This window comes from Harmonia axyridis, chromosome 6 (assembly GCF_914767665.1).
Source record: "Harmonia axyridis chromosome 6, icHarAxyr1.1, whole genome shotgun sequence".
Taxonomy (NCBI): Eukaryota; Metazoa; Arthropoda; class Insecta; order Coleoptera; family Coccinellidae; genus Harmonia; species Harmonia axyridis.
The window spans coordinates 17,664,567-17,682,589 of NC_059506.1; the positions used below are offsets into that span (position 1 = coordinate 17,664,567).

The window sequence follows — 18,023 nt, forward strand, 5'->3', positions numbered from 1 at the left end:
TCTTTCTGTTAAAAATAATTGGCCCTCCTTAAATTATTATCTGCTTTTAATGAATTTGAAGTCCCCTTAGGATGAAGCACCAATAAAATTGAATTCTAGTAACAATCCGATATGTGTTTTATAGAAGGAGCTTATATCATTAGAAATGTCCATCATAATCATTTCTGATGATGCTTATGAAACAGTGTCAATTGAAAATTCAATATACATGCAAAAAAATAAAATTCAAAATAAAATCAGTTGTCTGATATTTTTTCATCTACTATTACATTAGAATCTTCTCAAGCTCATTATTATTGTTTTCAATGTGAAACAATGTTTTTTTGAATATTATTTTGAGACAGCAAGATCCATTCATCTTTGAACACCATTCATGATATTAAATGGAAATAAGGTTTATAAAATGATGTGTTCTTTGAGTTTTTTAACATTGCAATTGAGGAAATTATAGGTGACCTGACATCACAACTTCAGTCTGGAGAAAACATTTTATGTTTCATAAAATTGAGAAAATTTTTTGTTTTTGGAACAGATCTGGGATTGTTTAATTATTATCACGTAACTTATGTACTAATTATTTATGTTAATGTACGAATCAAAATTGAAACATTGACTATGAAAATTGGGATAATCTCAATAAAAGTTGAATTGAAACATTATTTTGTTCGAAAACTTTTCATTTGAATTTCTTGAAAAAGAATATATTTTTTTTATGTACTTAATATGTATTGGACGCTTCGAGATATTCGAATAGATTTCCTTGGTCGAATTTGTTTTTATTTTTCCCGAAATTTATGACTCAAGTTCACAAATAATATGATGACTTGAGTTCCAAAATAATTTTCTGGGGCCTTTTCCTTTTTTATATTTAATTCATACAGGATGGTCTAAACTTCACCAGTAGGTAATGGACATTATAGCGATTGAATATTGCCTCCATATTATTCTCAAATCTCCTTCATTTGGAATATACAGAACGGTTTACGATTTTGACCAAAATTTCGATACACTACATTTTTTTATTGAACCTTCCAAATCAAATAAATTTTTAAGGGTGTTTCCACTGGATTTTTTTTCAAAAACTATATTTGGCTCTTACTAAAAAACAAATTAGGGTTCTGGCTAGAATTACCTTATACAGGGTGATTCAAAAGTACTTGGACAAACTTTAGGAGGTGATTCCTGACAATATTCTGATATGTTCAAATAAATATATGTCCGAAAACGCTTCGTTTCCAAGATTCAAAGTGTTCAAGACGTACATGGACGTACCGAAAAGTAATGACCTATTCAAACGAGGAAACAATAAATTAATAGGTGGCGCCCCCTACAAAAATCAAAACTACTTAAACACAAGGCGTCTTTATAGATGAAGTCTATAAAGACAGCGGTGCTTAAACGTCAAATTCATTTCCTAAGAATTCTTGTGGAAAATACATCATGTTATATATTTTTGAAAAGGAAAAAATAATGCGATTTTCTTTATGAAATGTTTTATTTAATGATTTTTTTCCCTATAGTCCGAACATTCCAATAATACAGTAGCCCCTGGTTTTTATTATGGCCAGATTAGTGAGATTATACTGTCTCTAGGTAGGCTGTGGCCTGTGGTATATACCAAAAACCCTAATCAACTATTGAACTTTTTCGTGGTGGCGGTTATGCACGGCCTACAATTCCATCACTATAAATCAGCGCTGGGTAGCGTATCAGTTAAGGATGGTACATTAATGTGTAGAGTAAGAAAAAGAAAGAATTCCTTATATTATGGTAATATATACCTAATTTAATCGGTTTATCGCCTTACCGCAATCAAACCTCACGAATCGCCACCTTGCTATTGCAGTAAACACTACACTTTTCTGAACCTCTTCTAAAGCTTACAGCTGTTCACATAAGTTTGAGAATAGCTCACTTCATCCAAAAACAATATCAAAGTGGTATTCTTCATTTGATGCAAAACCCGGTTTCACTTCAGAACTTGGAAGCATACAATTTTTTTGATTGAAAATATAAAACACTGATAAAAACTGAATATCCTTTGATCTTTAATGAGATAGCTTTATGGAATACACAGGCAATGAATACTATGGCTATGTTGATTTTGGTAGTGGATTGCAGGACGATTCAATGGAAATAGCTACCCAAGTAGTATTCATGATAGTATAGGCAAAGCATGAAAATTTTCTATTGGGTATTTTTTCATATTATTGATGGAAGTGGAAGTAACAGTGAGTAATATAACTTTTGGGAGATGGGTAGCTAATTTTAGCATGCTGACTTTTAAGTACATTGCTGAAAAATGATTGCAGCAATCATTTTGGGATTATGAAAGAACTATTAAATCATTATTAACATGATGAATTTATTGTTAAAAACACCAGAAATGGAGAAATTCAATACATGCACAAATAAAAATTCTAAAATTCAAGAAAGTGAAGTTTCATTGTTCATTGATACACATTATTTCTTGAGATACTTAACTATATGAAAATATTTTGAAACCTCCTTCAATATTTCCACCATGTCAAACTTCGAGGAAATTCTTGATTTAAAAGTGTAATTAAAATATTCTAGGTATAAATAAATTATGTAAATCGAAAAATGAATAGAGTATGAGATCTACAATATACGTTCATAAAATAGGAGGTAAGCTTGGGTGCCTAGAACTTTTTCCTCTGACACTTCCGAAACATATGAATCACTTATATAATACCACTTTCCACTAGGAACTTCAGGATCAGCTGGAGGGGCGATTTTTTCCAGTTTTTCAGCTTGATTCCTGGGTAAAAAATTCCATCTGTAACTATTCTTATCCAGTTGTGGTCTAACTTTTACATATGCTACATAGTGTCCCCCATTGATAGATCCTGAATGTTCAACTACGCCATAAAGGGAATAAAGAATTTTGTTTTGACCCTCTTGAAATGTTGGTAAACTTCTAGATCTCTTGCTAACAAATGGGGCTATATCCAAGACAAGAGGGAAATTCACGTATTTGGATAATTTCACTGATCGAAACCTGAAAACCTAAAAAAGAGAATATTTAATTTTTTTTTCAAATTCAAATTTGTAGAAATGAGGATTATAATAAAATTAAAATAAAAAAAATTCAATCAGAAAACTCTCTGAAGAACTAGGCACAAATACATTGGGAATAATGGGGCAATGCACATGGACGCCGATAGGTATCGAGTACTTATGTATCAATGTATTTCTGCCTATCGGATTGAAATCTATAGCGGCGCAGCTCATGTGGACCTAACCTAAAATTACTTTATAAGTAATGCAGCAGCGCGTTTATGCATTATTTTTTATGATCATATTAATTTTCCATGTACAAACATTGAATTTAAAGTTATTCATAGAAAGAAATATCCATATATTCTGATACTGTTAAATATAAATACATTGAAAAAACCAGAACAAAGTTAATTAACAAAATAAAGAATAATTTATTGACAGACTACTATGTGCAATGTGTATTTAAAATTGTTTTATTTTTTGTTGAAATGAATTATTGTTGTTTGAAAACTATTATCTAAACTTAGTCTCTGACACCAGCAGATTTTGCTGTTTGAGAGAAAGGAATTAATTAATAAAAATAAAATAAATATATATGAAATATCTGCTATAAATTAAAAACAGGAGTTCTCATAATGAAATAAAATAGTTGATGATAAATTTTAATATAAAATTTCATAGATGTCAAAAAAATGCAACTTCTTAAAAAACAGTATTTTTAAAGGTCACAGCTTTCAACCATAAAATCAAGGTCGATTTATGTATATAGTAGTGATTTAGTAGGAAAACACTACGATGTCTACTGATGTACCGGGGAACTATACATTCCGAATAGAACGACCTAACCTGAAAACCGAGATTTGATGATCAACAACCGGAGAAATTGTGAATTTCACTACATATGAGTCAGTTCAGGAAATGGAGGAATTTTGAAAAGAACCTGGTCAAAAATCTGGACTGTCCATAAGGTTTTCTTTCGCTCACATGTGTTTAGTGAAGAGATTGAAAGACTCGATCTGATAAATAACACACGACTTTATGGTAAGAATGTGGTATGTCTGAATAAAACTTGAAAGTAAATGAATAAAATAAAAATAATAAATAAAAAATCACACACGACTTTATGGTTAGAATGTGGTGTGCCTGAATAAAATTTGAAAGTTTCAATTCATTCAACGCAAAACTTGACAGTTGCTGAATCATGAAATTTTTAATAAAGTAAATTTTATTGATGTAAGCATAATTTTTATTCATTTTATTCAACTTGGGACACCCTCTACCTATAGTTAATTACAGATGAGTAACTATGAAGAATATACATACCTGGAATCGTTTAAGATGTAATATCAGAACAGCTGGTGGATTGTAGATGAGCAATTGCTTGGTAGCGTTATTATATTGGACTTTCTTTTCTGGGCCACCCAATCTTTCAGTACATGCATCACAAGTTACTTTATTGCACCCATTGAGAAATTCCCAGGTGGTGAATTGGTTCATGCAGGATTGAATGGAACATTCTCCTTCGGTGCATTGATACCTATGCGAAAAAGTGGTTGTCCACATATTAGGATCTTCTTGTGGCTCATCATCTTCTTCCATCTGGAAAATGAGAAATTTATTAGGCTTCAAGTGTTGCTGTGATCTCAAAAGAAAGGAAATTCGAAGATAAAATTGTGTCATTTCTATCGAACAAATGATGAATGAGTTGGTTTCAGATTTATTCAAGTAAATTTTCATTCTGGTATAATACTATATCACAAAAACTTTGAAAAGATGTACCCCACATTTGTTCAGGTTTAGGATGATCAGATGTAATGCATAAAAGGCAAATACATACATTTGTTTTTATATATACACACTGTTCCAAAACAAGTAGGTTGTCTCAAATTAAGAAAAAAGTCATCAGCATAGGTCTGAACATTTTTTCATATGAAATGTCCTTGAAGGATATCAACATATTTATGGTTGTATTCAACTACTTTATATTTGATTTTCAAATTTGGTTAGGTTTTTTCCTACTTTTGGCGAATATCCGCGATTGACATTGTCTTCAGGGGCGTAGTAGAGGTAGGGGCGCTCTTGAATTATATTTATATTTCATCTACCACTTATATTTCACTCCTTTTTTTTTGGGGATAGAAGACAGAAGAGATGATAATGTCTGTCCCAAGTGTGCAATAATAATTGTAGATGATTGTTCGTTCCGTTGAAAACGTCTGGACGTTTAAAATATGAAATAAGTCAAATTATCACCGCAGTTTCATTTATAGGCAAATATCCCAACATCAAAATATACAAAAATCGCAATATACATCCAATGGATTTGCCATTTTTGAAAAACCTTTAGTAGAAATAATACCTTCCAAAACTAGGTTTTCTTAAGCAAACGAACTTGATATTTACATGACATTAATATACACAATCTCTAGATTGACGATATTAAAAACAAATAAATCAGAGACACCTCAATACAGAGCGATTTCACTATATTTTCTCCCTGTATTACTTCGAAACATAATCCCTCAAATATTCAGGTCTATGACGAATTCTCTTCGTTCTGCCTTCCTCTTCAGCTAGATATACCATTTGATTATATGTAGAACTTTAGTTTGAGGTTGTATGAGTATCAGTGTCAGATTGCATTTCTGGACTATTACTCTCGATCTGGTTATCCGTTGGTTTTATAAAAATATTTGTTTCATTCCTATTTGAAAATCATATTAACGCATATACAGGATTTGGCTCAATTAGTTCTGCCTCTTCGAAAAGCGACATTCAGCAGATAAAAAAGAAGCCCATACAATAGGACAAGTGGCGGCATTAATTGATTGGAAAGAAGTTGATTTCAATAACTGATCAGAAATATGTTACTTTGATGTTCAACATGCACTATACCAGCAAAATTAGAAACGAAAACATTTTGGGATGGCGGCGACTAGAACTTTCTTGTTACAATATTGTTATAGTTCAGAAATGCAACCTAACACTGTGACTCATACTACCTCAAATCAAAGTTATACAGATAATCAAATGCTAGATCTAGCTGACGTGGAAGGCAGACCGAAGTTAATAGTCGCAGACCTGAATATTTGAAGGATTATGTTTCAAAATAATAACAGGTAGAAAATGTAGTGAAATCGCTCTGTATTGTTATGACTCTGATTGTTTTGTTATTAATACCGTCAATCTAGAGACTAATGTCATGTAAATGTCAAGTTCTTCTACTCAATAAATTGTAATAATACCTTCCAAAACTAGGTTTCATTAAGCGAAAGAACTTGATATTTACATGACATTAGTATACACAATTTCTAGATTGACGATACTAATAACAAAACAATCAGAATAACCACAATATAGAGACACGATTTTCGTCCGAATATTGTGTTCTTGGTCTTAAATTGCATTGGGGTATTGGTATAGGATGGGTTTTTTATTTTCATCAAAATGTCAAACAAGATATATTAATTAGAGTTAATATCAGTTTAAGGGATTTCAGATCTTCTGTATTTATTTGGTTGGAATAGATACAGGTAATGATCATTAGGTAGTTTTCGTTAAAATTAATAATTCAAGACCTCGTGAATTTAGTGTTCTGTACAAAGTACATTCATGATTTACTTCTACTTCTTCATAAGTCATTTAAATATTCAAAAATCATCAATTTGAACGAGGAATATTTATGTTAGATTTTGAAATTTTTTCGAAAAGTCCATAATCATCTCATGAACCAGATACCTATCAATTTATTATATTCTGCCATCCCAGTAACTTATAACTTTATGATAATGGATAATCTCTTTTATGTTTATGATTATGTCTCAAAAAAATCATTATCACAAATTCACGATCCGATTGAAAACATACCGATTAACAAATACAAAGCTGATATTTACTTAACATTCTTTACCAAGAAAAAAAAACAACGAACGAAAGAACCAGATCTACGGATCTTTGAATCATGCGCAAATCGTACATGATTCGATCTGAGCTAGTGAGCTGAAAAGAACCATTGGGTCAATTGAACGGGTCTTTTGAAACGGGTCGTCTCAGCCATGGATCTGGTTCGACCCGGTTCGTCGAAATTGAACGAACAACACATCCCTAGCGTATAATCGCCTCGCACGCGTTACGAAGCTCCTCAGCAGTCTCCGCTGAGACCACAACGGAGGTGTCATCGGCAAAGAGAACCACCAAAAATAGAGCCAAGTGAATGGGCAAGTCGTTTATGAACAACAAGAACAATAGTGGTCCCAGCACGGAGCCCTGAGGAACTCCACAATCGATTTTAAATTTAGTCGAATAAGTGGAACCAACCTTAACGAAATCTAAATGAATTCAAAAGAAAGCGTGTCGAAGGCACAAGACAAATCAAAAAACAATCCAGCAACATGTAAATTGCGATCCAAACACCCATACACGGACTCAATGAAATCAAGTGCAGCCGTTTGAGTTGACCGTCCACTAGTGAGGCCGTGCTGAGCTGGATTTAGTATCTTGTATTTATTTAAAAATTTAAACATTCTTGTGAATACGATTCTTTCGAAAACTTTTGAGAAAACACTTATGATCGAAATGGGACGATAGTTGGTGATCTCATCCAGGTTGCCGCCCTTGTGTATCGGGATTACTATGGACTCTCTGAGAGTATTAGGAAATTTACCTGTTGATATTGAAAGGTTAACGACATGGGCAAAGTGCTCGCTTATGGTTTCGGAGATGCTTTTCACTATTTTAGTTGAGATGGAATGTAAACCTACGCAATTTTTGTTTTTTAGATTCTTAATTGCATCAAGAACCTCTAACTTAGTTACCGGATAAAAGTAAAAAGTATTATCAACCAAAGATGCTGTGGTACAAGAAATGGACAAATTGTCGCCATAACAAGTCTTCAACTTAGATTTAGCCATTGAGGTGAAGTGGCTAGCAAATATGTTAACAAGCACCGAAGGACTATCGTATTTCACACCATCTAAAATGATACTAACTGGGTGATGTGCCCTCGTTTTCCTACATGTAAACTTATTAACAATATTCCACAGAGTTTTATTCTTATTATCAGATTTATCAATTTTTGAACTATAATAATTAATTTTAGTCTCCTTTATTAGTAAATTGTGCTGTAGTTTTGCATTTTTATATTTGACTAAAGTGGACGGTGAACGTATGACTGAATGAAGCCAATCTAAATTGGTCAAATTCTGTTTATATTTATAGCGCAGTGATTATTACTATGTCAAAAAAGAGCCGGAAAAGATCACCCGTGCATTGAAAACTCCTTGAAAACGTAAGTATATAATGGGTATAAATAAGATTACATACTACTCAAGAATATCTTGAGTTATACTTAAGCCTTTTCGTAAATAGTATAAATTTAAATTAAATCATCAATAATTAAAATAGTCCATTTTCTGACGTATCGTTAAACATTCAACTTCATCCAATTTAATAGACACAGTTTTTACATTTATCTGCTCCTCCAAACCCAACTGCGTCCTTAGCAATTGCCTGAGAGACGCTTGAGATTCGGCAAGAAGTTGCTGCAGTCTGGCGACTGAATTCCGTAGCTGTAATGCCTCGTACGCAAGTTGTGTTTCCACGTGATCCCGCACTAGTTCCACGTTTCTACGGTGGGCCCTGTTACCTAAGCGCGTATGCGAGAGGGCCATGTAGGGTTCCTGGTTCTTGATGGTCTGTTGGATTTTTCGGATGTTCTCCATCATATCCTGACATTTTCTAGTAATGTCGGAGTGCCGTTCTTCCATAAAAGACTTTTTCTCTTTGACTTCTGCCAGATTACGATAGAACGCGTCGTTCACAAGGGTTCTCTGAGTGATTAAATCTACCGTGGCTTGTTTCATTAGCGCCTCCATCAATAGCCTCATCTGTCTCGAGGAGGCGAGTTTGTGCAAGCCGGTATTGATAGTATTCTCCAAATCGTTGATCCACTCTTCAAATGTTATATTGGCTGGATCAAGTGGGCATCTTCCATGGTAGATTGACAAATTAAGGCTAGAAATATCGAGTGCTTCAGCCCTTTCATCAATTTTCAAAGCGTGAATTTTATCCTCAAGATTTCTGTCTACCGTGTACAGAACAGCTCTTAAACTTCTCAGCTGCTCCCCCATTTGACCATGTAAATGTTTCAACATTTCCTCAACACTTCTAATAACATGAAGTTCCTGCAGTAAGGTCTTTTGTACTTCATCATGGACCAAATCAATGCCAGTTCTACTGTCTCTTATAACCAGACATTTCTTACAAATAGTCATGGCTTCTCCTAAAGTAGATCTAGCATCCTCTAGTCGGTCAATATACACTACCAATGATTCTATTTCTAATAAAATTTCTTTTCTAATTTTTTCCATTTCCCCTTTATGATAACTTATTTCTTCTACCCTGACTTTCAGTTGATGGTTGCTTTCAGCTTTTAACAGTTTTGTCTTTTCCAACATCATGTTGGTAAGTCGATCTGACTCTTGAAGAATTGAGTCTGAATATCTTTGTTGATCAAAACAAGATCTGTTTGATAATTCGTGGGTGATTTGCCACTCATTAACAGAGAACTTTTTAGGGGGTAGGGTTATAGGGTTAAGTGCTTCTTGGTTCATATTTCTTCCCATACAATACATTATTAATTCCAATTAATTAAATATGACTTGAGGAATGATTCAACTTTCAGCTTTGACAATCCCACTACTATACACACTATGATTTAATATACAAGAATAATGAACGAATATTGTGAAATCAAACAGCTTATTTTTTAAGATATGCAAAGTCCACAGTTGCATTGAAGCTCAAAAATGATCTAAGGTTATGGTGCTTTATTTTGTCGTATCATATTTCATCTTAGCAAAAAAAAAAAAATAGAAGAGGATATCATTGAATGAAACAATGGTGGTTTCATTCTGAGAAAAAATTGGTAGGTATTTAATCTTTTAGCAAGGGCCACATAATGAATGAAATACCGATATTCCTAGAAAACTGTTGTCTCCCTGGCAACATCAATGAACAATGCGAAAAAAATAAACTCACCTTTTCTTCATCATTACTAAAACTTCTCTCATTGTTGGAAGTAGTCTGATTATTATCATTGCACAAATAATTAATTATCTTATTAGAATCTCCATCATTGAGGTTTAGTTTTTCCAAACCATCTTTCAAATAACTACCTCGGTTATTGTTGTTATTATTATTGTTGAATGAAAGTCTTGATTCTGGCCTCTCCATATCTTCTGGCTTGCTATAAGTGAAAAATATAATACATATATAAAAAAATTGACAGCTTTGTGTCTATTCCTTCACAATAATATATCTATATGATATATTTGATTTATTTCTGTCTTGGAATATATTCCAATTCTAAAAATGACAAAATTAATAATCAACCAAAAGAAAATTCAATATAACTAAAACTGTACAAATTGAGTAAACGGTTAACAAATTGAATAACTAAATTAAAGACATACGTTTCGGAATTTTTGTAAATAATAATACAATTTTTCCTCATCAGGGCCTTATAGTTCAACAAAATTACTGAATTTACCAACTCACCACTTGTATATCTACTTCACAAAAATTGCAATTAAGAAACTTCAAACTTACTAAAACCTAGAGAAACCGTTACGTTTAGTTAGTTTCTTAATTGCAATTTTTGTGAAGTAGATATACAAGTGGTGAGTTGGTGAATTCAGTAATTTTGTTGAACTATAAGGCACTGATGAAGAAAAATTATATAATAATTTACAAAAATTCCGAAACGTACGTCTGTCTTTATGTTAATTTAGTTATTCAATTTGTTAACCGTTTACTCAATTTGTACAGTTTTAGTTATATTGAATTTTTTTTTTGGTTGATTATTAATTTTGTCATTTTTAGAATTGGAATATATTCCAAGACAGAAATAAATCAAATATATCATATAGATATATTATTGTGAAGGAATAGACACAAAGCTGTCCATTTTTCGATATATATTGAATATCCTTCATCAAGTAGACTCATTAAACCTTTGTAATATAATACATAGTTAACTCTTTGTTGCAAACAATATTGCAGTTTTTGGGCCTGACAGGATACTCAAATAAGTCATGAACTTATATCTCAAATATTACTTACTCTTCTTCAATTGGACTATTGTGCCCATAGATAGGACTTCCCATATCAGCATAATTAGTTCCAATAGATGATGGACTGGAAGGCAAGCTATTTGAAAACATTTTGTTCACACCTGATGGCGATAGATTAATAATGCCAGTTGAAGGACTGGGAATGCCACTGTCATCTACGTTGGTAACAGGAGACATTCCTCGGTCATTGGAGTCAGGACTACTATTTGTGTACACTTTTTCAGAGTTGTAACCAGACTCTGTACCCTTGATTAATGTATCGTCTAAGGTTTGATTACCAAGAGATGTGGACTCCTAATAACAGTAATAAAAAAAAGCACAAACTCATTAATTTCTCTTCAATTCAAACTTTTGATCATAGCATAGTTTACATATTAGAACAATGTATATTTTTTAATTTATATCCGCCTTTTGCACTTTGTTAACAAATATTGTACAACCTTTAATGCAATAAAGAGTTCTAATAATAATAATATCCAGTATACTCTTTACAAGTCCATATGATGGCACCACAAGCTGCATAATATCGGGCAGAACTGTGACTATCACAGATTTCTGGGTGTGTAACTAGTAATGGGTGTGGCAACTAGTAATGGGTGTGGCTTTGTGGCGCTTTGCTATTGATGATAGTATTCGCCTAGAGGGGAGAAGTTTGCAATAGTTTACAAATAAAGTAGAACCTTGGTTATCCAAGGTAGCATAAAGTGCTTTCCAGTCAGGTGCGTGTCACTCCGGGGTTTGGCGCACTAGAGCCTCACGCGCTCGCTATGACTGGAACATGCCAAAACCAAACTGTCAAATTAAATATAAACAAAGCAGCAAACCAAGATTGGCGTTCAACGGATGTCTCGTACTTGTATGCCAAGTAACGGTCTTTTTCATCTTTCAGCTGTCAGTGCGTAAAGCCCCGCAAATTTGGGGGGTCCGTCAGGATAGAGGTAGCGCGAGGGGTTGACGCTCTGCTTACTTTAACAGTAAAAATGATTGGATCGATACGGTTCGGAGCTGCACTGAGGAGCTCCTTTCGGTGACTGGAAAGCACTTATAGAAGGGCTTCTTCATCGGATAACTGAAAACTCGGATTGATATTTTATGTATTAAAAAAATAAACACCAACACATCCAACAGTTCAATAGCGTTTTGAACATGTAAATAATTCCATTATAAAAGAATGACCTATGCATTTCTGTATAATATTGTATATTATTTCTAAATCTTAATAGATGAAGACACATTAGGGGATTCCCCATGATTTAGAATGAAAATACTATGTACTCGACACATTAAGATTATCGATTGAAGAATCCACAAAAATTGATTAGAAACTCGGTTAATAAGGAGCATGGATTCACAACAATCAGGTTCTTGATAGACCCTTAGATTGGGCTTGGCTAATTTAGAGCTTGAATGATAGTTACTCGATCACTCAGAGTTTTATTGTATGTAGGACATTTTATGACCAAGACTAAAATATTGCATTTTCATAGGGAAAGTCAGAAAGGGCGAAAAACTAGTTATAAATTATGTTTGATATCTTCAGACCAAATTCTTTTATATGTATCAAAAATTCTTTTCTGGGAAATATTCCTTAAAAATATTGTTTTGGCAGGTGAAATATTATGTTCTCAAAAAAATTGTTTTCACTCTACTGCAAATAGGATTTTGATCAAATTTAAAATTTTTGTTTACCTCCACATTATCTTCAATATCAGCATCAGATTCACTGTCAGACTTTTCCATTTTACTATTATTTTCAGATAAGTTTCCATCAGCTGGGTTAGGTGAAGGTCCGATAAATTGGAATTTATGATATTTATGTGCTTTATTTTTTTTTCTTTCAGCCCTCTTTTCTTTTTTGATCTGATGTTTAGATGGTTTCTCTTCTATTTCATCAGCTTTTCTTCTAGGTGGCAATGGTTTCTCAACAATTGGCAAACTAGAAATTTTTCATAATCATTATAGTTCAATTATCAATATAATTTTGTAATTGAAGTGTAGAATTTTGAATTTTTTTTTAATATTGAGTAGAAGTAAAAATGTATAGTTTCAGCCTGCTCACCTTATATCTAAGAAGTTTTCATCTCTATGTGAAGTATGACTGCATTCCTGACACTGAAGAGTGCTTACTAATACTCCTCTGAAAATTTGATCGATAGGTAGGAGTGTTTCAGCTTGATGGGCGTAAAACTTGACCATTTTTTTATCTTCTTCACTAACAGTTGTTGGATCGACATCTTTGAAACCTAAAATAAGCAAATCAATTTTTTTTCAAATTAAATATCGATTTTCAGAATGGATAGGATTCTCAACCTAGGAGAAATAATATTCGATATTAAAAGACTTTGAACGAATTTCAATTAGCTTTCATAGTTCCTGAGAAAAACTACTGCAACTGCGGTCAAATTTATTGTTGGATAATGGTTTAAGAGTAAGAATTCAATTATTACCTTTACTTTCTAAAATGAGTGCTTGATACCTCTTGATATCTTCTTCTCTAGCTGCATCTAATAAATGCCGCAGAAGTTCATGAGCATCATGTTGATCACCTCCTGCAAATTGAGGTAATCGATGTGTTAGCCTAGAGAGCAATAACCTAGGAGTGTATACTTCGGCTCTGCCACTTTTCAGTTCCCTAAGTGTATCAGCTAATACATTTGTTAAAACTTTCCATTTTCCTAGTTCACCTAGAGTAAAATTGAAAAATTAGTTATAATTAAGAAATAGTGTCACTTAATTAATTATCATGGCCTACTTCTAGGATATCAATATCTCTAGTGTCACTTTAATATCATTTTTTGGCGACAGAGAGGTATTTTATCGTTAGTAGCTTTTTGTATTTGGTAATTTCGCAAAATTGGCCTCTCCGAGGTGGTAACAAGCATAATTCCTTAGAATATACTAATGGAATTAAAATTTTTTTTCCAAAGATTAGATTTTCGCCTATTTTTTGCAATCATTTCACTATCATATCCAAAAATTATTCATTAGAATAGTGGAAGAATAATTTAAGGACAAATTAAGTTTACCAATTCATCGAGGAAGATCCAAAGAAAATTTTTATCAGAGGAAAACATGATGACATTTGATATTTGTGATAATAATTTCACAAAATTCATACATAAAAAGTGTGTAAGCAACTTTTGAGGTCATATTATTTGTCTGTTGACAAAGCTGAAAAATATTATATGGAAATAATGGTCAAATATTTTCAACTTTTGTGATAATTCAAATTGGATGAAATAAGACATTTTTTCCACAAGAAGACGACTTTTTTATTGATAAGTTGATGTCTTTTCACCAGCTCAAATATCAAATGGTATGCAGTGATAATTTATAACTTGGAATTAATAAGTAACTCACTTGAATCTTCAGAAACCGATTGTGAAGATTTGCGAATATTGGTACTTACTTGGAAATTTCTTGAAGCGTACTGTGGATCCTGGGGGTCGCTTTTCGTTAGAGATATTTTCGAACATATTGAAAATTTCTATAAAACACGAATTTATGAGAAATTTTGAAACAAGACAGATTGAAATGAGTGTTAACGAGATCTATGATTCGAGGATTCCGATTAGATAACTATAAAATTAGATGTAACTACCCTAAATTTCCAAATTTACTGTTTCTATAAATTACAATCTAGAAAGAAAAGTCCAGGAACGAATTTTCTACAGATTCATATAAAGGTTTACTTTTTCACACCATGACTATAATAAAAATTCAGCCTACAGAATGCTTAATATAAAGAAGTAAAATTACCAGATCATGCTTTGTAGATCACATAGAGTGATTGTAATGATACTGAGAGTTTCAAAGATGATCCGGAAATATTTACCCAATGACCTAGTTTCATTGACTAATTTAGAAATCTAAATGCTGCAACCAATCCAACTCACCTTCTATGGGTGTTAACTCAGGAGATTCCTTATTAGCAGAATCCATTTTACCACCTGGTAGGATCACATGCTGCCCAGGATTTTCTGCTTCGCTTAGAAGTTCAAGCAAATATGGGGTTTGTCCTAAGCATTGCATCACAGAATTGAAAAAGCATGTGTTACCTAGATTAGCTAGTCCACGGGCACGTGGTAGACTTGTAGCCTTTGAAGTTAGGTCGTTCAATAATGGCTGACTTTCCTGAAGTGGGATTATCTCCAATGCCTGAAATGATTTCAATAGATTGTAATGAAATATGTTTTTACTTGATTTTTTAACTCTTTTGTCTAACTTCAGAAGGTGGTTCATTAGGTCGTTCAAAAAATGTACCTATGAACATATATCGGGAGTTCCTTCTTATCTGAGATATGTTGAAGATTGAAAAGAAATTTTGAAAAATATCATAAATATTCTTTTAAACTGATTCAGTTGAAATTTGGTAGTTGTTTGAAATAATAAAACCCTTATACAGGCATAACTAGATTGAAATTATTAGGTCCAGTGGCGTCTCAGTTGGCACCACAGCCAACAATATTGGGAAAAAAGTACGCTACTGACCTTTTTGGATTTTAAGCAACTAAAATAAAGAAACTAAATTAACCAAAGCCGTCGCTAGCCAAACTGCCGCCCTAGGCGAGACTCAATTTGCCGCCTCAACAGAAATCAACTCTGCAGAATACAAAAAATTAATATTGGGTAATCAGGGTCTTCTACTGGGAGACTAGAAAATCAAAGGTATCTTTTTGAAAAATGTCTATAATAACAAAGGGGAAATAATAGTCATTACCAAAAATCCAGTAATTTCTAACCTGTACTAAAATTAAAATTTATTTGGGGATTGGTAAGAGAAAATAAACCTTAGTCCTTTCCCTTCATCTACTAGCATTTTTTATCCCTGTACTCTGATATTTTTGAGTAGTAGACATTTTTTCTAATTCTCTGACTATAACTTTCAAAATTACCTTCGGCTGTTTTTCCAAAAGGGACAAGTGCTAGAAAATACTCAATTTGCATACAGTAGAAACCCCATTATCCAGACTAATTGTTGTTGTTAGGCCCTCAGATAATCGAAAATCCAAATAATCTTTGAGAAGAGATTATCATACATATTGTAAAAATTATTATGTATATATTTATTGAGGGAAATAAAATAACACTCAGTAACATGAATGAATACTCATTAAAAAGAAAACAAATTGAATAGATTTTTCTCAAATACATATTTATAAAATAAATATGGTTTCAATCTGGTTCGAAATTTTCCTTAAATTTCATTTGCATCTGACTGAAAGAATAACAAAATCGTAGTGCAGACATCAGGGAAATTTCTGATCGACCCCTCGATTTGGGGACATCTGGTTAATCGGGTATCCGTTAAACAGGGTTTCTACTGTAATTACTTTTTTGTCATTAAACAGAATTCACACATTCAATCTCATTCGGTGTTGCTGTAGTTGTATTCAATTCAATTTAACAATGATACATTTTTTTGGTACAACAATGGAATACAAACCCAAGATATTGCTTATGTACTCATGAGCTAGTTAGCTTTACATTAGCAATATCTTGGATTGGATTCTGCACTTTTACCGAAAAAAATTATCATTGTTAAATTGAATTAAATACAAAATTCAATTGGTACTCACATTTATGGATTTTGGTCTATTGATCTGGTATAAAGATTCAAAGTGTTTACGTAAGTACTCAACTGCTTCTAACAGTTTTCTTCTACAGGTGATATTCACCTCATCATCACATTTATAACACCATACAGTCCAAATGGTGGTATTTACACATAGAGTATGTTCATCTGAATGAGGGGTTTCAAAGTGTTTGAGAGCATGTCCATTCTTTCCTCTACCACAAGCTTGATGTCCACACCTCAAACACATCCAAAGACTCAAATCATACTCTAGTTCCATCTCATCATCCTGATTGATTTGAGGTATTTTCTTACATTCTTCACAATCTTTGAGAAAACCTTGTTTAATTATTGTTCTTTTTAACATTTGAAGATCTATCGACTTGTTGATATGGATGCACTCCACAACATTGTTTTGATTCTCATCACAACTGTCTGTGGAATGCTCATTAGGGTCTCCTTGGTGTTTCTTTTTCATCATTTTTCTCACAATGTCTCCACTAGCAATTGATTCTAACACGTTTTGTATAACCTTCACATACAAAAATATCTATTTTTTTCTTCAGAAGCTCAGCCAAAATATACTGAAATAAAGATAAATTGTTGAATACAATACTAAAATGAAAATATATAATTAACTAAATGAATTAATGGGCAAAGAGGATGACAAGACGAGTACCTGCTTCACGAATCACGAATAACCCTGAAACTATTTCACTTTTTGACATATTGTCACAAGAGGCTCTGTGGCACAGAATATATTTATATAGAAAGTGTAATATTCTTGGGTTTAGAGCACATTAAAATTCAAATATTTACATTTTATTCAGTGAAATCAACATATGTTTCGGCGTAAAATAATCTTTTTTCAAGATTGTATATCATTACAGTTGGACATCAACATTAGTCTAGCAATATTCCTTTAATTGAAGGAATATTGCTATATATATATATAGCAATATTCCTTCAATTAAAGGAATATTGCTAGACTTATACATATGTATATATATATATTGCTACCACAAAGATAGTGCGAAAGTTCCTCACTAGCTCCTGAACACCTTGTCCGCAAAGCGGACCGGTGTACTTGGCGAACCTTAGGTTCAAGTGGCGAACCATCCCCATTGTGGTGAAGTTAAAAAAAAAAAGAAAAAAAAAGTATATATATATTATCTTATATTTAATTGTTTTGGTCTTTACTTGCCGAAAATTCATTTCGAAATTATGAATAAAAACAATGATTTACTTCCGATATTTTTATTTCTTCGACAATTGTTTATCATACCATCACT

The 18,023-nt window shown here is 32.6% G+C and overlaps 1 protein-coding gene and 1 long non-coding RNA gene across 4 annotated transcripts; one reads left to right on the forward strand and one right to left on the reverse strand.

Moving 5' to 3' along the window:
• Positions 1 to 2,345: 2,345 nt before the first annotated feature.
• Positions 2,346 to 17,561, reverse strand: LOC123682905 (ubiquitin carboxyl-terminal hydrolase 16). 3 transcript variants are annotated; one of them, XM_045621726.1, is made up of 11 exons: positions 17,411 to 17,561; positions 16,736 to 17,315; positions 15,053 to 15,314; positions 14,566 to 14,643; positions 13,604 to 13,840; positions 13,216 to 13,399; positions 12,846 to 13,092; positions 11,146 to 11,450; positions 10,063 to 10,270; positions 4,348 to 4,623; positions 2,346 to 3,030 (listed from the first exon to the last, which is right to left on the reverse strand). In XM_045621726.1, exons 2-11 carry the CDS (start codon positions 17,210 to 17,212, stop codon positions 2,623 to 2,625), a joined length of 2,682 nt encoding a protein of 893 aa, XP_045477682.1. In that variant the 5' UTR covers positions 17,213 to 17,315; positions 17,411 to 17,561; the 3' UTR covers positions 2,346 to 2,622. The 3 variants fall into 3 exon arrangements, with proteins under 3 accessions (XP_045477682.1, XP_045477683.1, XP_045477684.1); XM_045621727.1 differs by having other exon boundaries at positions 17,371 to 17,427; XM_045621728.1 differs by lacking the exon at positions 14,566 to 14,643.
• On the forward strand, positions 4,080 to 4,558 carry LOC123682906. The gene is made up of 2 exons (XR_006747911.1): positions 4,080 to 4,257; positions 4,321 to 4,558. It is a non-coding gene; the product is annotated as an uncharacterized LOC123682906 (long non-coding RNA).
• Positions 17,562 to 18,023: the final 462 nt, after the last annotated feature.